The following is a 22121-nucleotide window of genomic DNA, read 5'->3' as shown; positions in this document are numbered from 1 at the left end:
AATGATAGAAACATTTGTCAGCGATCAAATCGAACGGATCGAGTGATTATCTTCAAAATCACAGGAAAAAACGAGATTTTGTATGAAATTAAACTGGGTTTTCTTCAAAAAAGCTGAAGAACACGTTGATCGGGTGTTTGATTCAATGATTGGTGACGAAAATCGCACTATAATGTAGTGATTATTGAGATAGAAAGTGAAGAAATAGTTGAAGATGGTGGGTTTTGAAAATGGTGGGTTTTGATGTTACTGGGAAGAAGAAGGAAGAAGAAAAGGATAAGATTGACTAAAATACCCTTCCTCTTTATTTTAAGTTTTGCCACATATCCAAATCTTATTGCTTCCTATCCTTCCTAGCCAAAATAAACTTCATATTTGATCCTCACCTCCTAAAACTATTCAGTAGTTAATTGCAGTTAGTTTGTTTTAATGATTATACTTGGGTTATGCTTGACTCAGTCTTAGTTAAACAAGTTGTTAATTTAAGTAATTGGCTTTTTAAAGTATGACATGATAATCCAAATAGGATAAAATAAAAGCAAATAATCGAGAACTAGATGTCACACACATACATTAAGCCTTTTATAAGCATCAATATTCAAACTCAACATGCATCAACTTGCCCCATGTCATGTGCTTCTTAATCATTTCGTGCCAATGCTCTTTTATTTAAATTTTATTTGTGGTTGTGGTTGTTGAGCAACTACTTTCGGAGCCCGTGCTTTACGGCAGAGCCGTAGGAGGGTGCTGGCAAGGATACATTTGTTACATTATATATCGATAGGTTATTATAGACCATACAAGCTTTAATCTATATAGCCGTAAAAATAGGCAATCATCAAGGTTAAGCAAACATCTCTAGAGTTAAAAGTTAGCCTTAACTATAATCAAGCAAGTGAATCAATAATTAAATTTGTTACCTAGTATATTGAAGAGTTAATTTAAACTATGTAGTCTTTAATCTAAACGATGGTAAAAATAAGCAAGTAACACAATTAAATAATATTTCTAGAGTTAAATTTAATTATAATAAGCTAAATAAATAATAAGTAAAATAAAAAAGAATTAAACTTATAAAAAAGATAAAAGAACCAATATTTGTTAAAAAATGAACTTTATTAAACTTTAAGTACCGTGTGGTAACTCTATTAAAGGTTGGTGATCGAAACGTAAACCGTTCTCATAGGAAGATGATTATTACTAAACTTCTTAATGATAAATCTTTTAAAGTTCATGGATAGAAACATAAATCGTTTATGGAAAAGAATTATTAAAGTTCAGGATGGTATGATAAGAGTTGGCAATGTGAGTTAATTAAAGAAAAAAAACAACAATATTGTATCTACACAAACTAAAATCAAACCAGTAAATGTTATTATATTGAATTAACACTGTTCACAATTGCAAATGTTAATATATAGAAAAATGAAGCTAATATTGTAGTTTATCATGAATGTACACAAGCTACAAATAGTTGATTCTATTTATTTTGCAAACACAAAATGAAATAATTTACAATTTTACATAGAAAGAATGAATGCATGCTAATAATCGTTTTTTTTTTTTTTTTGAAAATATTGAATTAATATTAGTATATTATTAGTTTGATTGATGTTTTATATATTTTTAAAGACATACACAGAAAATGAAAAAAGAATATTGAGTTACACTTTGCTACTTTAAAACTTGTAAATTTCATTTGCTTTCATATAGTAAAAATATTATAGTTATTAATGTTCTTAAAACCATTTGAGTTGAATGGTTTTATAAAACAACCTGGTTATAATATATAATTATACATACAAATCCACTTTTCTTTTTTGAAGAATGTGACGGTAGTTTTACTACACTTTCAAGATTTCTTTGCGGGACTGGGTGGAACGTACTCTAGCCACACTCGCCGGTGACGGCGGCTGGGTCTCCGAAACACCATCATCTTCGTCGTCTTCACCTCCTTTCATCGAAATCCGTACCACCGACGCTTATCAGTCCAAACCGTCGGAACTGGGCGGAACTCTAGCCACACTCTTGGTCGGATTCCTTCAAAATCCGTACCACCGACGCTTATCAGTCGAAACCGTCACCACTAAGTAACGGGTTCCTCACCTTCGGATTTGGGCTTCGAGGTGAAGGACGCGCCGGAAGGGCCGTTGCAGCCGCAGCGCGACCGCAACTCCGCTAGGGTTGCCGGATTTCATAGCAGGTTCTGTCTCTCTGTTTTCTGTATCGTCTATCTATAGCCTCCTAAACGGACCGATTCATATAAGAAACTATATCAAGTTGATACTAAATCCACTGGGTCGGTGTTGCACGGTTAACATGGGGTTCTGTGATCACGTGGCCTAAACCGGCAGATGCAGGTTAGGTATACTTAGAAACAGGTACTGTAGTTAAGGACGACGTGAATTGTATATATACTATAATTTTGACCCGCCGCGCGTTGCGGCGGGCCGGAGGCATAAAAACACGGCGTACAGACGTAAGCAACTGATTGCGATTTTTTTTATTATACAATGACAACCAAAATTACAGTGTGCTTTCCATGCTTTGATTGATTGCCACTGTAGTTGCCGGTGTCATTTCTAGGTGTAGCATTCCTGACAATCAAAAATAAGGTTATATGTTGGTTAACTTCAATCTAGTTATGTGAGAAAGCAGATTCGCTAGTAAGGTAAATGGTTTCACAAATTGCGTTCATTTAGGCATACCTTTGTATTCGGAGATGGATGTTGAAGTGACTGCAAGTATGTCTTTGGACTGAATGTTATCTCCAAACCAACATCGCCTTGTTTTCACAAAAGGTTATCACAATCTTGTTTCACGGTTAAGTTTCTACAAGCATCAGATAGTTTCAAACTCAAAAAATAAAGGAAAAAAAAATAAAATACATGCCACGTTTAAAGTTACAGCAACTTTATTGGGAGCACAAAACGAAAAAAGAATGTGGGGCCTAATGCACGCACCTTTATGGGTTTCAATAGAAGCAGAGGTAAGTAGCTCATATTCTTTTTATGTTGCTTGAACAATATAAGAGACTGAAGTACCATGGCAGTGTGGTAGGAATTCTGGTGTGATCCTATCGAACTGAGGCGAAACGCAACCTGATTGCCGTTCATGAATTTCACTTTGTGTTTCTTTGGACGAACATACTGAGTTGATTTATTCAAAACAAATGACATTACCCATCACAACTTATATCTAAAACAAATGACATTACCCATCACAACTTATAGACGCAGTGAAAATTACCACATTATTCACGTGTAAAGTAAGTACGAATGTGGCCAAAAAGGAGTACCCTGCATAAGGATTGATGCATTAGTAATAGTAAACACCAATTCAGCCGAAGTACCAAAACTCAACCTTCCAAAGTAAAGAAGTGAAGGAAAAATTACCATAATCTATTGAAAAGTTGGCTTCCCACTTTGACAATAAGCTTTTTGGTTGCATCTGTTGATTCAACCAAAGTTGGCTTCATATGGCAACGGAGTTCATTACACTCGGGTGGCTGCCAGTGTGTTGATCTGTAAGCGCTGAGGCTATACGATTAATCATAATAAGAAACATGTTCTTTTTTATTTTGGTGACCAGCCAGATATAATATTACCGTGACAGATCCCTCACATTCTACTGTCGGATTATGTACCTTTCAATATCTTGTTTTAACAAAGTAGTAGTAAGAGTTTTATATCATTTAAGTTGAACTCACTAAGGTTTGTTTAATGAAGTAGCATGAGTTGCTACTTTAAATGATGGTGCTTGCTGGATTTTTTTAAAAGGTTTGTGGATGCTGTTACATTGATTAGATATTGGTAGGAAAGTGGGTCACATTTTCTTTATTATAAAAAATATAACAGTAAACAAACAAACACATACAAACCTTAGTAACTGCGTTACACAAGTTGACGCCTTCTCGCGCGTTGTGGTGGGATGTTGATTATCGCACAACATACAAAATATATCTCTTCTACATTTCAACATAAAAAAATATTCAATCTCCTGGCAATAAAGAAAAGTAAAGTAAATTTCTTTTCTAAGTAAAGAGGTTTGAATAAACGGGTCATATAGCCATTAAAAATAGTCTTTAAACGCACCTGGTTGTTCAAGGAAACTAATTTGACAATATGAATCCCTGATTTGAATGGTCTCTTTATAGTTGTTATGAGGACCAGCAGCACACTCATGTTACTGAGTGCAACTGTCACTAATATGCAAACCACTTTTATCATCCGTTGACATTTGATGATGACTTTTAGTTATGTTTAGTGTTTATCATTGCTGAATTTGGGTGCTGTTTTGTATCTAATACACTCTAAGGGTAGTTTGCTTGACAAAATAAGTCGATCACAGTAGTCCGAAAAGGGGTCTATTTAGAAAAAGTGAAACAGCCGCAACCCAAAAGAAGGTCCGCTTTGCTTTAAAAAAAGCTGCAAAAACAGGCGACTACATTTAAGATCGATCAATCTTCAGCGTCTTCTTCAAGATTACATTACCCTATGTGACTTCAAAGTTGAAAAAAATTACTCATTCATTAAAAAATTCCCCAAACTTTCTTCCTAATGAACAGTCGAAGTTGAAAATAGTAACCTAAATCGTCAAAGCATACCTGCTGGAGACGTAATCGCCTAATGAAAGCCTTCGACTTGGTTGTGGTTGTGTCGAGGGCGGCAAGTTTGAGAGTGGAGTAGTGTTTAGCGCGGTTGCTTGATGCCCTTCTGAGACGCGAAAGTTTAAAAACAAACAGTCGATTTGTTAAACAATTTCCCAACTATCTTTGCAACCAACAATGAAAGTTGAAAAGAATAACCTAAAATGCGCAAATCGTACCTGGTGGAGCCCTAATTGCCTGACGAAAGCCTTGAATTTGGTGGTGGTTGTATCGCTGGCGTACGTTATCTCGTAGAAGAGTGCTGGTGAGGGACAGATGCATTAGGTGACGCGGTGGTAGCAATTCGAAGCATTAGGTGGTATGGGAGGGTGGATGAGAAGGTAGAAAGTGGAAGGATGAAGTGTTGTGGTAGGGTGGATGACAAGTTTTGCAGAGGTGGGAAGATGACGGGCAGATGGCAGTCATGATAAACCTGATAACTTGAACTGTTCTTAAGGCCTTTCATCATTTGTATATATATAATAATAATAATAATTCCAATCCTTTTCAAGATTTAAAATACTAAATTTTTATAAACATAGAATAACATATAATTTCATGAAATTAACAATGTTTTTACAGATTCAAGCCTTGGCTATGATGCAACAAATTATGTGCAATACTATCTCTAACCATAACTGCATTTACTGATATATCCTTACTCTCCATCTCCATGTCATCATCTTCATTAGCATGGCTCCAAGAAACATAAGTAATGATTGTGTTGATGTAAGGATACAACACACATAAGGTTTATACATATATGTGCCTACAAACAATCTAAACCGATTGCGACTAGAGTGATTTATATCGTGAGATATGCTTTTACCATAGTTGCTCCTGTCGGGTCAGAACGCAAATGCCTAACTAGACCCATTCTCAGGCTATGTGGTGCTATGATAAACATGTAAAACTCAAATACTATTAGGTCGGTTGAGGATAGCGAAGATCCAAGAAACCCCCACCACATCCTGCAAAGAAACATCACTATACTATTAGTGCTATGATTATTAGTAATAATGTGCGAAATGCAAGTTTTAAAAATGTGAAATCCCCTATAATTTGTTTGTTCATATAAACATATAGAAAGGCAACATTTTCATCGTGTGGATAAACGTATGAGCACTGTTGGCATGTAATCTTTGTATCAAACAAAGGTCTATCTGAACAAAACTAAACAAAAACTAATAAAGTTAAAACCGTACCAAGTGGGCAATCGGAAGAATGTACGGGTCCCCTCAATATCCATCTGGACAATCAGCGCTAATCCAAAGAGAAAGAATGCTCTCTGTCTTTTCCTTTCTAGTGGCCAGAGTGTTTCCCAAGCTAATATAAGAACAATTTAAATTAAGGAAAATGCAGAGAAAAAAACTCATGAACTTCTGCGTAATTCACACATAAGACTCTTAAGACTTAATTAAACCATCTATACTATTAACCATGACCATAATATATATGGGTGCGCTCATTTCAGAACCAATATTGTGTTCGAAACCGCATAAACTCGGAACACTGCACTTCAATGAAAAATGTAAAGTTAAAAAAGTAAGGTTTATTACTCTCTCCCCACTCTTTCATCGACTTTATCTTCTTTTTTTTTTTATGGATTTTTATAAGAAACTACAAAAATGTGCACATATGCATATACATGTGCATACAATGTATATTGCACATGTGCGTTTAGAAAAAAAGACAACCAATACCATATTTTTTAAAATAAATCTTAAATATATTAGATATATACATGCATTCTAGTCAACCATATTAAAGCGGTCCGGCAGTTCTCAACATATTAGTGGTTTTGAAATGAAACTTCCTCTCTCTCAATATATATGTATATGTATATGTATCTGAAAATGGATTTCTAAGTAATTAAGATAAATAATGATGTTCCGTGAATACCTTGCTTTGAGATGTTGGTTGTGTATCTTCCAAGATCAACCATTTGTTTTGAATTTCTTTGTCCTAAAATCTTTGCAATTACCGCTGCATAATTAGGAGCTTCTGACAGTGATCTTACAACCGAATATCCTGTTTGTTGCGCATAGCAAGTAAATTACAAATTAAACAGTCAATTTCTCACGATATTTGAAGTTGACTTTGCTTTAACCAATTTTTCATGACCATCGTGTTACCAAATTCTCATAATATATTACAACTTATGTAATTATCTTTTCTTTGTGTCTACAGTTATGGTTTATATTGATTGTTATTATTATTATAACTAATTAGTGGGTTACCGCCCGCGCTCCACGGTGGGTTCGAAACGTAGATACAAATAGGCAAATCATGACAGGACATTCTACGTGACGATGAAAAAACGATGCCACGGTTCAGTTCGATACGGTGTCGGCAAAAACAAATGCCAGAGCGGGTTCGGAACGTAGTTAAAATAACTTAGTTACGGCAGTACATACGGAATTTAGGAAAACATTGCATTCAGAAAAAAAAAAAAAAAAAAAAAAAAAAAAAAAAAAAAAAAACAAGTAAAAGGGGGAAAACCTAAAAGTTTAGGGTCTAAATAGTAATTGCTATGAAGTGTAAAGGGAAAAAAAACTAAAGTTGAAGGTCTAAATAGTACTTATCATAAAGTGTATGGGAAAGAAAAGAAAAAACTAAAGTTGAGGGTCTAAATGGTAATTATAATAAAGTGTAAGGCAAAGAAAAACCTTATTACAGTTGAAGGGCTAAACATGTCATTGTCAAAGTTGAGAGGTCAAAATGTAAAGGAAAGAGAAACCTTGTTGAAGTTAAGGGGCTAAATATGTTATTACCAAAGTTGAGGGGCTAAAGTTATCTTGATGTGACAACTTAGCCTTTTAATGTTATATGAATGAATGAATGAATATGAATGTTTATACTATTATGAATAAAAAAAATACAGGCTTACTTAAAATATATTCATGATATATACTAACGTATGTGTGATTGATGTGGTAATCTGAATTTCATCCGGCAATCTAAAACTTTAAATGCAATCATATTAAGCAACTGGTTAAAGAAGATAACGAAATTATACCGAACATTTTTTTTACCTGTGGCTGGATGCACCATACTAGCAGCAGCACCAAATGCAAGGTTCTTTTGCTCTGTGTTCGGTAATGATCCGCCTACTGGAATATACGACCATTCCTTCCCAATGACAAGTAACAAAATACTACCAAATTAGTAAGGTCAAAAGTCAACACAGATATTTCTAAACTGGATCAAAGAGGCCAAAAGTGAGTACCTCTTCATAAGTTTTGGTTATTCGGATCCCCATTGTCTTTAATCTTGACATGAGCTTTGTCTTCAATAACTCAAAAGGCATGGCTTCTTTTGAAGCCAAACAGGTTTCCTGCATTTATCCGTTTGACATAATCATACAGGCTAGGTTGGTGATCATGAGGGTAATATGGGAAAATGTGCATTGAACAAACCTCGAAGGATACTTTAGTTGGAGACATGGGCATGACATAAAGGAATGTTGGATATTGTGCTTCTAATGATTGAGATTTATGTTTCGTGTAGTCTCGATAATCCATGAAAACCATTAGACTTGGATCATAGGGTATGCTTTCAACCTGCAATAGAAAATATATGAAAATATGTCGTGTTATAAAGTTTATAATAAGGGCAACCACATGAAATAGAAATGAACTTTACACTTTTTCCGCAATTCTAGCATAACGTTAAGTTAGACGAAAAATAGAAAATAACTTCTTCCGGTTTAGCTACAGACCAAGGTTTAACAGCTTTTACCTGTAAAATGTTGATATGGCAACCATTGATGCCATGACGGTGGCCGCGTTTGATTTCACATGCGCAAAGAGTGCTTATGGAAAAAAAAATGAATAAATTTGTTATTTACAAGTTCAAAAATGTTCTTTTTTAATTTATATTTAAAAAAATATATATATTAGATAGGTTTGATGCCACTTGGTATATACATATACACTCATGATTACCCCATTATGGGTATTTAGGTGGTGTAGAATTAGGGAGTGTCTCGTCCGTAATAAGAAAAGTACAAAGGTAAAAACTTAATCAGCTGTACCCATACAAAAGGTGAAGGCTTAAAAGTTGAAAATATCTATATACGTGTAAACTGAAAGGATCTAGCAAAAGTCTGCATTGATTAGCTGTACAAAATGTGGTTCTAAAAGGCTCTGATGTTGTACTTATGATTGATCAGAACAATGAGAACCAAATCTTGAAATCAGATCAACTAATTTACTGCAACTAATACCATAATGATTGTCCTGAAAAAGCCCATATAGTTAACTTTTTTTAAAGTAAATAGCCAATTGTAAGTGTTCAGATGAAAGATAAGTGTATGTATAACTATCAACTTGTTTGATGGTGAAACAAGTTGTTTCCATAAGCAATTTAAAATTGTTTATCTCAAACTGATTATATTTCTTTTTATAACTGTGACAACCCGTTACCAAAAAACTCACAAAGCCCGATAATACCCAGCTAACTGATGGGACCAGATAAAACGCAACTTGTTCCAAACCGATCATTCTTGGAGGATTTAACATCTGTTTCTGACTCCATGACCTAAAATTTCAGACATAGACGATAGTAAGGTAGACGATAATATTATTGATAATGATTATAAGCGTAAACTATTTGGAACTAAAATACGACATGTTACTTACAGTTCAGTTGTAAAAATAACTAAAATCGGTTGCAGTCGGTCTATTTACACAAAATAAAACTTTTATCAATCTTTGAGCAAGTTGTATTCCAATTCGCAATCTTCATCGCAGATGATGGTCAAACTTTTGACTTTACACCCGAGTCTAACTCACATGCAAAAGCCAAAGTTGACCGGAGTGCTTTCTGTGATGTACTTGACATGAATGATATCATCGGCATTGGTTTCTTTGAAGAACTCGGTCCATCTGTTGAACGGTCAACTTTGACTTCGTTCACCACGTTTGTCGTTGAACCAGGCGTTAAACCCTCACCTACTACATTACTTAACCGAGACTTTTCAACTCTGTTGCTAATTCTTAAAGAATATCCACCATTTGAGTAATCCAAACCAGGTTTTTTACCAAACGACAGAAAGTTAATACCACGCGGAACTACAGTGGGCGTTTTGGTAATTTCTTCAGAATCATGTAGTAGTACCACTGGGGGCACTTTCATTTTTTCTTCAGAATCTTGAAGCAGCGGGGGTGTTCTGGTAATTTCCTTGACCTCAGAATCTACCTTAGGAGCCAGGCGGGATTCTACTGTTAACTTTTCTTGTGAAAGAAAGCTTATACCTTTCGGTGGTCGGGATACTAGTGGCAACTTTTCTTGTGAAAGAAAGTTTATACCTTTTGGTGGGTGGGTAGATTTTGGTGTAATATCAACAAATTTGGGTACCGAACATGATTTTGTTTCTACTTTTTTAGAACCGGAATTTGAAGGAGGTTTTTGTTCGGGCTTTGACTTATTTGATTCATTTAAGGAGTCTTCACTCGGCTGTATCTGAAAATAATGATAAAAAGATAATTAACTTCGTATACATCCTTCTGAAAGGTAAGACTTTTACATACATTCTAAATTTCATAATATCATATTTACACTTCTAAAGCACAAGTATCCTATTTACTAATTTCACAGTGAATAAAATATACTTATAACTTTATTTTTTATAGAGTAAAATGTCATTTTCGTCCCTATGGTTTGGCCAGTTTTGTGACTTTCAGCCAAAGGTTTGTTTTTTCGCATCTGGATCCAAAAGGTTTGAAATCTTGCCATTTTCATTTGGCACGTTAACTCCATCCATTTTTCTTTGTTAAGTCAAGAGTATTTTCGTCTTTTTTGTTAACTTAAAGGCAATTCGGTCTTTTGAATACTTATACATTATGCAAAATACTTGTACATAACGTGAAAAAGACCAAATTGCCCTTTACGTTAACAGAAAAGATGAAAATACCCCTAACTTAACGGAGAAAAATGGATGGAGTGGAATGATTTCAAACCTTTTGGATCCAGATGCGGAAAAACTATTATCGAGTCACCGGAAGCAGCCTCTCTATTTCTACGGGGTAGAGGTAAGGCTATCTACATCTAACCCTCCTCAGACCCTACCTTAGCTTTGTTATTGGCGGTGGCGATGGCGGTGGTGGTGATGCGGAAAAACAAACTTTGGACGAAAGTCGCTTAACTGGCCAAATCTTTAGGACGAAAATGGCATTTTACTCTTTTTTTTATAATTGCATAAACAGATAAGAATAAGACGTTATTACTAGGGATCATCTCAGATTCTCAGCATATGATGTTCTCTTTGTTATTCAATGACACAAACTGTTACAAAATAAACTAAATTCTATTTTAATTAATATGAAATGGATAAATATGATAATCTTAGAGGCTGTTTGGCAACATCTAAATGGTTAAGTGTTGAACCAGTAAGAGGTCTGAACCATTAAGTGTTGAACCAGTAAGAGGGTCTGAACCATTAAGAGCCTGTATAATGCTTAACCGTTCAGAGGCAAATGTCTGACCAATTCAGATTAGAGGTCTTAACCATTCAGACTCTGTATAATGTTTAACCATTCAGAGGCAAATGTCTGAACCATTCAAACATCTGCTCGTGAAACAAACAGTCTGAACCATTAAGTGCTGAAAAAGTAAGAGGTCTGAACCATTAAGAACCTCATTAAGAGGTAAACAAACAACCCCTTAGTGTTTTGAAATAGGCTAATAGCTAATTATGATATATTATAATTTAGATGGATACATGTGAAATATTTAAAGAAAATAAGGCATTTTACTTCAATTAGATAAGTACAAATGATGTAAATAATACCTCGTGAGAAAACATACAATCTGAACCTCGATTGCAAGAACCCGTTGTTTGATAATTATTGCATGGATATTTGGATAGTTCGTGATCGAATGGACAATCATCACCTTTCATACAAGCGTGACGCGCAAAATGACAACATGGCTGCAAAATCAAGAAACATCAATCACCGGTTTGAATTGTTCCTTTTCATTTTAAAGCTAATACTTTTAATTAACCATAACCCAAATTGACCAATTCATAATAAATGGATTAAAAGCCGGATTACATACCTTGGATTTAGTTAAAGGGGTCGTATCATGAGAGAACTTACACTTCTCACCCTGTCATAAATGAATAGATTTGTAGTGTTACATAAGTACCAAAAAATAAATTTAATAATGAAAATAAGAAATAAAAAGATAATGAAATTATAAGATAAGTAGATAACCTCATGGCATCTTCCATTCATATAGTGACGGCAATATGTTATTTTTTTCTCTTTAACCACTGGTTGAAGTTTCAACCTTTTGACACCAAGTTTTAACCTCTTTTCAGCTCGTTTAATTCTACCCTTGATCTGTAAAACGTTATAATGGTGACGGGGTTAGTTGGAGTATTTCCTATAATGGATTAACTAATAAAACTATCCAGCAACACTACAGCATATGTGAATCTATTAAGTTAATTTTAAAATACAATTCAATATGTTCAGATAAGTAAATAAAAGGTGAACCTTTTTCTTTGCTTTTCTTTCCTTGGTCACAACCCGCTTCTTTTTCTTCTCGTTACAGGCATCCTGTTTAAGGAAAAAAAAAACAGCTACTTAATCGATGACAACCATTTAGAAAAAAGAATAACATAAAAATGCAAATGGAGATGATTCAAGTAATAATTTAAAAAAAAAATTAGTACCTTGTTTACAGAAGCAACAACTTCTTGAGAGGCAATCTCGAGGCGTTCACCGGACAATGTTATATTTTCAGGACAGATTGTCGGGTCAACAGACTTCTTTGACTTTTTGTTTATTCTTTCTTCTCCCATACAAGATCCCTGCCTCTTTTTATTATTCTGGGCACCACTGTCCTTTTATACATGGATATAGAAACCAAATGTAAACCATGTCAAACGGGGTATCAAGTAATCATGTAAATTGTAATTTTGTTTTAATAAAAACATTGTTGTTGCAATAATGAAAAAAAAAGTGTCAAGAACGAAGGGTTATCGTTTTGCAAACTAGTGATTTTAGCTTTTTGTCCAAGAGACGTTGTCAATTTTACACAAAAAAGCAAACGAAAATGGTTTTACAAGTTAAACGCAGTTACTATTGTTTTTCTTCACTGATATTGTTTATCATCATCATCATACTCAGTAAATCCCATCAATAGCAAAGCTAAGGTAAGGTCTGAGGAGGGTAAGATGTAGACAGCCTTACCTCTACCCCTTAGGAATAGAGAGGCTGCTTCCAGCGAGACCCCCGGCTCGATAGTAGTTTTGCATCAAGCCTTGGACACAAGACACATAACACTCAACAATCGGGACAAAGGCCGATTAGTGCATGTACCCTTTTGTCTTTCACTGATATTATTTACTAGGGTTATAAACATATCAGAATCTTGACAAATGGTATCTTTTTGCAGTTTACGTTCTCTTTATTCTTCATTTCTGAGCTTGGAATAAAAGTGATTGTTATGACTAGAAGAACTAAAAGTAGTTTTACATAGCCAAGTATAAAATTACTTTACAATACTCATTTACTCAATTAAATAGTTTATAGTAAGAAGTATTTGCATGTATGGTTTGAAACAATGTGGGTCGAAAGGTTGGAAGTCACCCAAAGTGTAACCTTTTTATGTCTAAAATTCCCAAAATCATTTTAATTAGAAAACCAAATTATTATTAAAACTATGTGATTTTTATGATCAAACTTGACACATCAAACTTGACACGCTAATTATTTCTAAAAAATAGATATAGATTCCTAACCTTCATCAGGTATACTTGATCCTGATTCTTTGTTGCATTGACTTTTAAAGTTGCTCGCTTTGCAGACTCTTGGGATTTTGCATGAACAGCAATTTCCGAATAATCCACCAAATTTCTTGTGGTTTTATTTACTACTCCCGCCACATTTGTACCGCCATCTTTAACTGCTTCTATAAATAACGGGATTATATTACCGTCATTTTTAAGTCCCGTTTTAGTGCGTATAAAATCTCGAGGCTCAGAATCAGTCTCGCCGACAGATTTTGTATCAATTTCAAGCATGACATCCATAAAATCTCCAGCAATTTCTCCTTCTTCAGCACATTCATTTGTGGGTAAATGGGGAGAAGAACAAATCATATCGTAATTATCATGACTTTTTATATCAACATTGACTGAAGGATTGGTGTTGACTTTTTGAGAAAGGTCCTTCTCTTCTCCTAATATGTTATGATCATGTTCAGCTGATTTCACATGTTTATTATATGAACCGTCTTCTTGGATATCCAAAACCACTTGGCTTTCATCCATAGACGTTTGTTGTTGAAATAGGGACTCATTAGGTATGCTACCCGTGAAATCCAAGGGAACATCGGTTCTTATGGGCTTATCTACATGGAAAAAAAAGTTAATATAACGTCAAACGAGATTACGAGAAAGTCATTAGCTTCATGAACGACTGTACCTGACAATGTTAGAGGTAGGCCTGTAAATGAACCGAACGTTCATGAATTGTTTGTGAACGTGTTCGGCGGGATTGTTTATTTATTTAATAAACGAACGAACATGAACACACATATTGTTCGTTCATTTATGCTCATGAACGTCCGTTCATGTTCGTTCATTTATTTACAATTGGTTATTTTTGTCCGTTTATGTTCATTTCAATTTAAATACATAAGTAGTTATGTTCATTTCAATTTAAATACATAAGTAGTAATATTCATATGAATATTATACATAAAAGGAACTTTCTAACTACTTGTATAAATATGACTAATTAGCAATTGGGCTTTGTAGTAATAAAAATGGGTTTTCCAATGAAATTTATCGAAATTAATCACTAATTTATATAAATGTTTCTTCAATTATGTTCATTTGTGTTGTTTATTGTTTGTTAAATTATGTTCGTTTAAGTTTGTTTGCGTTTGTGAACTGTTCGTTTAAGTTTTAAACAAACACGAACATGCCTTTGTTCGTGTTCGTTCGGTTGATTTACAAATTACAGGCCTAGTTAGAGGACTCAGGTCCGAGATTTTGAGACCGATGACGCACTAGAATAACAAAATTCTACGTTCCTCTATTTTAATTTACAATGCATAAAAATTTCATGGACAAAACGTGTGAAGCATAGTGTTCTTTTTTGCATTCGTATTTCGACAGTTGGTCCAATAGAGAAAACAAAGTGTTCTTTATTGCATTTTGCAAGATTAAAAGTTGTTTGCCATGAATGAAAAGGGTATAAACATAGAGCACATATTATATTAATCTTCCAAATGATGTAACAACATGATTTGTTAAAGTGATAACTCTAAACATAAGAAATTGATCACAAACTACCTAATTTATGATTTTATACACCCCTGTCAAGTGTTAATTAACAAAGTACATATAAGGAACATAATTTCCACTGAAAACTAAAAATATTTAATTTACAGTTACAGAACATCAAAACCCTAAAGAAGTGATGTAAAGAAAGAAAAGCTAATTGACAATAATTATACCTGAATTTGAATTATGAATGAGAGGATCAGAGCAGAGAGAGATAATATGAAGAAAGGTATCCACGGTCCGGCTCCTAAGAGGCCGTCTCCGGCAAATCGGAGCCTCTCTTACGCTTCGGGTTTCTGATTTTTCCATCTCAAAAGCAACCGCCGCCGAGTTTTCAACAAAAACACCGACACTGTGTTTTTCGGCTATTACCCTAACCCAAGTCAAAATCCAAGAGATTAGTTAGAACGCGCGTAGTGGGCGTGTTTTTTTTTTTTTTAAATTGCCCAATAACGCCAAATAACGCCCCTTCTCCGCCTCCGTAAACATGTTCGGCGGGAAGTTCGTTTATGTTCGTTTATTTAATAAACGGACGAACATGAACACACGTTTTGTTCATTCATTTATGTTCGTGAACGTCCGTTTATGTTCGTTCATTTATTTACAATTGGTTATGTTTGTTCGTTTATGTTCATTTCAATTTAAATACATAAGTGGTAATATTTATATAAAATATTAAACATAAAAGGAACTTTCTAACTACTTATATAAATATGACTAATTGGTAATTGGGCTTTATAGTTAGGGCTGGCATATCTTGTATACCCGTACCCGATAAGACACGACACGATAAGACACGATACACAAAAGGCCATACACGAACACGACACGATATACACGAAAATTACATGTTAATACCTGTTAACGAACACTAAAATAATCACATATTTAGAACATGTTTAGTGAAACAAAACTCGCCAAAAGTTCACAAACAGCTTAAATAATCCATAAATACCGAATACTTAACAAGTTTAAAACAAAAATCCATAAACGGCAAATCACAAAAGACTTAAATAATTCAATACATCCATTAAAAACAAGTTCAAAGTTTCCAAGTTCCCATGGTTCTCTTCTCAGATCTTTAATTCCAACAATTCAAAACATAAACAATAAACAAAAAAGTACTCATTCTTAATCGCATTATGATTTCAGTGTGCAATAAGTTCTAGATGAATCTTTTTTCCTGGTGAGATTTCTCTTGTAATAATCGTTCTCTGGTTGTTATGATCCTACTGTGATTTTTGCATCAGTAATCTGTAGGCTTAAGTTCAACAGATCAGTAGACTAACCGGTACATTAGTCACAGTTTTACATTGAGGTCAAACCTTAACTTTCAAAATTTCTAATTGATGCAGATTCTGTTACTAGTTCCTCACACAAATGTTTTCCCAGCTGTATTATGTTACTAAGTTCAATGTGATCATAGAAATTTTCTTGATTACTGTATGAGCTTAGTATAAAAATGGAGTTTAATGTCTGTGCTTGACCTCAAAAGTCAATATATTTTGAAAAACCACATTGATTTGAATGAAATCGCAACCGAATAGTCAAATTTCCATCTGTAATACATCAGAAATTGCGATCGAAAAGTCAAATTTCTTAAACTAAGGAAGTTAAATTTCTTTGTTTGACCCTCGAAGGTCAAAATTAACCTCGACAAATTTTCCGAGAGCCTCCATCCTTATCAGGAATGGAGCTCTCGATCTCCCAAAGAGGTTGATGTGCACCAACTATTGCGAATGATTCTTAAAATGACTCGAAAATTCGAATTTCATATAAAAACATACAAGTTCACAGTCATTTACAGTTATAAACAAAGGGTAAAGTTCTTGTACAAATAATCTTAACATACTAAACATACAAATTGAAGGAAAACTCAAAAAGACAAGGTGGCATTTTTGTAATTATCAATAACTATCAAAGTTACTCTACAAATATACCTAAAAAAACCTAACCACTCCCCCCACCCCCCAAAAAAAACCTAAACCCCCACCCCCCACCCCCCAAAAACCTAAAAAAAACCTACCCCCCACCCCCCAAAAACCTAAAAAAAAACCTAACCCCCCCCCCACCCCCAAAAACCTAAAAAAACCTAACCCCCCAACCCCCCCCACCCCCAAAAACCTAAAAAAAACCTAACCCCCCCCCCACCCAAGCTAAAATGCTAAAAACTAAACTCCCCAAAAAACCTAAAAAAATAAAAAAAACACACAAATTATTTTATTTTATTTTTTTAACATTTTTTATTAAAAAATCGCTACTTTTAGTAGCAGCCAAAAAAAAATTTTTTTTTTTTTTTGCTAACGAAATGTAGCGATTTTTTAATAAAAAATGTTAAAAAAAAATTGTGTTTTTTTAGATATTTTTGGTTGTAACTTTGATAGTTGGTGGTAATTACAAAAATGTCACCTTGTCTTTTTGGGTTTTCCTTCAATTTGTATGTTTAGTATGTTAAGATTATTTGTATTTGATCTTTTGCCTATAAACAAAATCCTAGATGTGCATACTGCATAACTAAACGGCATCAGTTATAAACAAAACACTGAAACAGTAACAAAATTACCTTTATTTTGAAACAAGACTCAAGGAGCGGCTGTGCGTAGTGTCGTGGATGAGCGGCGGTGGTGACTGGCGGTGGATGCAGGCGGTGGATGACCGGCGCTGGATCAGGATGAATGGATGATGTCGGCTGTAACTTGAGAGAGATTAGGTCATTAGGTTTTTTTTTTTTTTAACTAAAAAAGACAGAGTCCCATTCCATCTATATTTGAGTGTACGAGTGGACTGCGTTTGATATTTCATCCTTCTGTGTAATGTGTAATCTTTCTTTTTGGCCTTTTCAGTCTCTGACCAGCCGTTATATTTATATATAGTCGATGTTGTTAAAAAAAAAAAGAGTAATGGTATATTTTTTATTATTATTCCATATATAAGTTTACAAGTTTTTTATGCATAGCAACTTATTATGCTTTGTGAGTTTTTCATAAAAAAGTTGAATTTTTTACTTTTAACCATAAGGTTTTTATCTTTTTCAATTTTAACCCTACATAATTTGTTTTTTAACTTTAACCCAAAACTTTTCATTATTTGCAATTTAACTTCGTAACTTATGTCACTTATACTTTTTCGTCTTTCGCAAATTTTCGTTTTACGTATAGTTCTAAATTTTTCGAGTTAATATGACGTAACGTGCATGTGTGGTTCAACGTTTTTACCTCTATTTTCCAAGTTTAACAGGTTCGTCGCAATACGCATATCCTAGGTCGAGTCAGTGTTGGTGGTCGACGACGGTTGTGTGACATTAATACTATTTGACACACCGTTTTACACCCCGCCGCAACGCGTGATGTGCTTTGGGGGTTTTCCAAAGAAAAAAATGGTTATGCATATGGTTGTCGTAACGTTGGCTTTGGGGGTTTTCCAAAAAAAATTGATTTTTTTTTTTGTTTTTCCACCCAAAAGTATTTTATAAATTACTTTTAACCCAAAACTATTTTTTTTACTTTTAACCCAAAACTTTTTATCTTTTGTAATCTATTCTCATAACTTTTTTTTTTACTTTCAAATTTGATCCTTTATAGTTTTCATTTTCCACAAATTTTTCGCTTTATGCTTGGTTCTAAATTTTGTGACTTAACACATCGCAATGTGCGTCTTTGGTTTAACGTTTTTACGTTTCGTTCTAAATTTTGCGAGTTAACACGACGCAACGTGCGTGTGTGGGTGAACGTTTTTACATCGTCTATTTTTCCCCGTTTGATAGGCTTAACATTACGTACGGGTCCTAGATTGACTTAGTTATAACTAAAGAATCCCCGCCGCATTGCGGCGGTCGCAATCCTAGTTAATATCTATTAATTATTATTAATTATTAATTATTAATATTAATATCTATTATATCTATTAGAGTAAATTTCTGTTTTCGTCCCTAAGGTTTGTCAATTTTAACTAGTTTAGTCCAAAAATCTAATTTATAACAAATCCAGCCCTGAAGTTTGCATTTCTTAACGCTTTTCATCCCTAAGGGTGCTTTTTCATTTAATTCTTAGGGATGAAAAGCGTTAAGAAATGCAAACATTGGGGATGAAAAGCGTTAAGAAATGCAAATTTCAGGGCTAGATTTGTTATAAATTTGATTTTTGGACTAAACTAGTTAAAATGGACAAACCTCAGGGACGAAAATAGAAATTTACTCTATCTATTAATAGATGAGAGGAAATGAATAGTAATTTATCATTGTGGAGCATTGTTATTGGCAGGGTTGGACGGTTGTTTACAGAATTTTCTCCTCCATCGCCTGCTTCCCACCTCCCACCAGATCAACAGGTTTTCCTTTCTCTCATTAAAACCCTCTGGTTACAATTCAGGAGAATGAGAAGAGAGATGGATAGTGTGGCTGACGGAGACTGTTTAAACGGCTCCGCCGCCTCCGCCGTGTTATACCGTCTCACCAGTCGGTCGTTTAATAGGTGGATGGTGGTGATGTTCGCCGATCTCTGTTGCGGCAGTCTCTATTTCTTTCGATTTGTTTTTGATAGGCCCCGAAGGATTCATCATTGGAAACCCTTAGCGGCCGTGCATGGCGGTGGTGGTCACCGATATGTGTTCCGGTTGGTCTATGTGGGTATTCACATGTTAGATTCAGCGATCACCTGTTATTGGCCTCTGATTTGGTTATCAGAAGCTTTAGGGTTTTCAGATGCGGAGGTGACCGGTAATCTGCCGCCGTCTCAGGTCTGTTGTTCAGACCGACGGTAGTTGGCGATGGTTTTACCATCGTCAGTGGTAACCGGCTATCTACTCTGTATCTCAGTGTTTTACCATGGTCCCGATTTTGTTCGTGTCATTATGATTATGAGTTCCTTCTATTTCAAATTATAACAATGATTGTTTTTTGATTCATTAGGGCTGTGATGGTGACTGACAGTCATCTGAGCCTCCATCATGGTTTTGAGACCTCCCATTGTTAGTGGTTGTGAAGATAAAATCTGAGCCTGTTATTGGGGTTTAGGGTCGTGCCAATGATAATAAAATCTAAAATGATGATGGTTATTAGCTAATCTGAGATATCTATGGGTCGGGTTGTGTTGTCACTGTGATTATAAAGTTTCTTCTATTTAAGATTGTAACAATGATTGTTGTTTGGGTCTTTAAGGCTATGATGATGACCTGGCAGTCATCTGAGCCTCCATCATGGTTTTGAGTTGACTGAATCAACCCAACACATGTGTGGGCCTAAGCAAGAGATTGATTAACATGTGATAGGCGATCGGAAGAACTTTGTAAGAACTTTAGTGCTGTAAACGAACCCGAACTGTTGACTCAATAGAACCTGTGTGGTTAAAAGCGAAGTGGTTAGTTTGGTTAAGATCAGACCAACCGAAGGAATATCAAGAGCTGAAAATTGCTATGTGATACAAGGATGCAACTTAAGTGGTTTAAAGGTGAGTTTATCGGTGTGATTCAGGTCAAACCGAAATGATTGATTTGTGACGCATGGAAAAAGAAGCAAACTGCAATCAATAAAGATAAAAGGGTGGTGCAAATTCTTATGATAGGGCGCTACGGACTGTTCAAGGTGGGATCACTGCAACAACTTATATGGGAAAAGGTAAATAAATCCATTTATCTCTAAATAACCTTAAAATAGTTTATAAATGAATTCATCTATAGTTTTTAGTAACATATAAATGGTGTCACTAATACGTTTGTACGTGTTGGAGTTACACAGGAACATTTCAAGGGGAGGTGGGCGAGGAGTGGAGAACCGACATGGGAGACGCGAGCGTTGTGATCGCGAAATCGAGGATGTAGAGATGCCTCTTGGGTTCATCGGAATATCTACACCGAAACGTCGTCAAAGGTTTTGTTTGTTTTGGAGTTTTAATGTGATGAATATGTGCGGTTGTTTAATCCACATAAACAGCCACTTTCTTTGCAGTCTAACAAAAAGAGCAGAGAGGGAGAGAATCAGAAGAGAGACATTGCGAAGGAGAGGGTTTTGGAGATAAAAGGGGCCTGCAACTCTTCCGGCTGCACTTGGGGTTCCGCTTATCATCACAAGTTTCGCCATAAATCGCTCTCCACACAAACACACCATCATCATCAACCACAATCTCACACTTCTCCAATGGCGGGAAACGACTGGATTAACAGTTACATGTAGGCAATTCTCGACGTAGGTCCTGGACTCGACGATGCAAAATCATCCTTACTTCTTCGTGATGGAGGCCGCTTTAGTCCCACTCGATACTTCGTTGATAACGTCATTGGTTTTGATGAGACTGATCTGCATCGCTCTTGGGTTAAAGTGAGTTTGATTCGCCAGCTTTTATTGATTTGTGTCTGTTATGTTATGATTTGGAGTTTGATTGAATTGAATCGAATGGATTTTGATTGAGTTTTTGATCGGTTTATGATTAGTTTGTGTGTACACATGACACATCTATATGTGTGTACTAACTATATCGTGTGTGTATTAAATTGGATTTTATGATTTATTTGAATTTGATTGATAGAATTGAATCTGGAGTTCAATTGAATCATATGATTGCGTTCTGTGTGATTGGTGTGCAAATATATATTTGTGTTTATATATTTTTTATTATTATTTTATTTTTTTGTAACTGTTGTTGAAATTGGAAGTTAATTTTCAATTAATCTTTATATATACAATTATGTGTGTGTAGTGAATTAGATCTTATGATTTGAATTTGAGTGATAAAATCGAATCGAATGGAGTTCAATTGAATCATATTTTATGTTGTTGTATGATTGGTGTGTAAATATATATTTTTTTTATGTGTGTGTGTGTGTGTGTGTTTTTTTTTTTGTATTTGTTGTTGAATTTGGAAGTTGATTTTTAATCAATTTGTATGTTTACATCGGTGTAACCCAAAAAATATTGTCATGTTTCAAATCAAATAGATCTAAAACCATAAAAAATGATATTGGTTTCGGTGACACCTTTTTTAAAACAAAATTACCGGATGTTGTAAAAGATGAAAATAGGAACATTTGAAAAGGAATGACGAATCGTTATGTAAATACTTTAGTTTTAAGTAATCATAGCAAGTACATTTTTATTAAGCAGGTACTACAAACCCAAGGGGAAACGAAAACAAATACGGTTCTCTGTGGTTGTAACGTTCAAGGTTCCGCTGCAAC

The 22121-nt window shown here is 34.7% G+C and overlaps 3 protein-coding genes across 10 annotated transcripts; all 3 read right to left on the bottom strand.

Annotated features, from left to right (window-relative positions):
* Positions 1-2385: 2385 nt before the first annotated feature.
* LOC110939574 lies at positions 2386-5131 on the bottom strand. Of its 8 annotated transcripts, none has more exons than XM_022181129.2 (7): positions 4828-5131; positions 4607-4715; positions 3881-3967; positions 3396-3539; positions 3250-3299; positions 2709-3149; positions 2386-2597 (listed from the first exon to the last, which is right to left on the bottom strand). In XM_022181129.2, exons 1-5 carry the CDS (start codon positions 4928-4930, stop codon positions 3254-3256), a joined length of 489 nt encoding a protein of 162 aa, XP_022036821.1. In that variant the 5' UTR covers positions 4931-5131; the 3' UTR covers positions 2386-2597; positions 2709-3149; positions 3250-3253. The 8 variants fall into 8 exon arrangements, with proteins under 8 accessions (XP_022036821.1, XP_022036822.1, XP_022036824.1 ...); XM_022181130.2 differs by having other exon boundaries at positions 2709-3101; XM_022181132.2 differs by having other exon boundaries at positions 3396-3533.
* A 143-nt stretch (positions 5132-5274) lies between these two features.
* Positions 5275-15341, bottom strand: LOC110939572 (zinc finger CCCH domain-containing protein 65). The gene is made up of 16 exons (XM_035990576.1): positions 15128-15341; positions 13404-14014; positions 12333-12503; positions 12154-12216; positions 11869-11997; positions 11711-11761; positions 11442-11582; positions 9292-10114; positions 9088-9190; positions 8390-8462; positions 8068-8211; positions 7878-7985; positions 7684-7780; positions 6551-6679; positions 5854-5974; positions 5275-5619 (listed from the first exon to the last, which is right to left on the bottom strand). Exons 1-8 carry the CDS (start codon positions 15261-15263, stop codon positions 9410-9412), a joined length of 2007 nt encoding a protein of 668 aa, XP_035846469.1. The 5' UTR covers positions 15264-15341; the 3' UTR covers positions 5275-5619; positions 5854-5974; positions 6551-6679; positions 7684-7780; positions 7878-7985; positions 8068-8211; positions 8390-8462; positions 9088-9190; positions 9292-9409.
* On the bottom strand, positions 5563-9282 carry LOC110939526 (lycopene epsilon cyclase, chloroplastic). Its single transcript, XM_022181085.1, has 9 exons — positions 9278-9282; positions 9103-9190; positions 8068-8211; positions 7878-7985; positions 7684-7780; positions 6551-6679; positions 5879-5974; positions 5729-5811; positions 5563-5619 (listed from the first exon to the last, which is right to left on the bottom strand). Exons 1-9 carry the CDS (start codon positions 9280-9282, stop codon positions 5563-5565), a joined length of 807 nt encoding a protein of 268 aa, XP_022036777.1.
* Positions 15342-22121: the final 6780 nt, after the last annotated feature.

Source organism: Helianthus annuus, chromosome 5 (genome assembly GCF_002127325.2).
Source record: "Helianthus annuus cultivar XRQ/B chromosome 5, HanXRQr2.0-SUNRISE, whole genome shotgun sequence".
In the NCBI taxonomy this organism is placed as follows: domain Eukaryota; kingdom Viridiplantae; phylum Streptophyta; class Magnoliopsida; order Asterales; family Asteraceae; genus Helianthus; species Helianthus annuus.
This window is presented reverse-complemented; position numbering and strand designations above follow the sequence as displayed.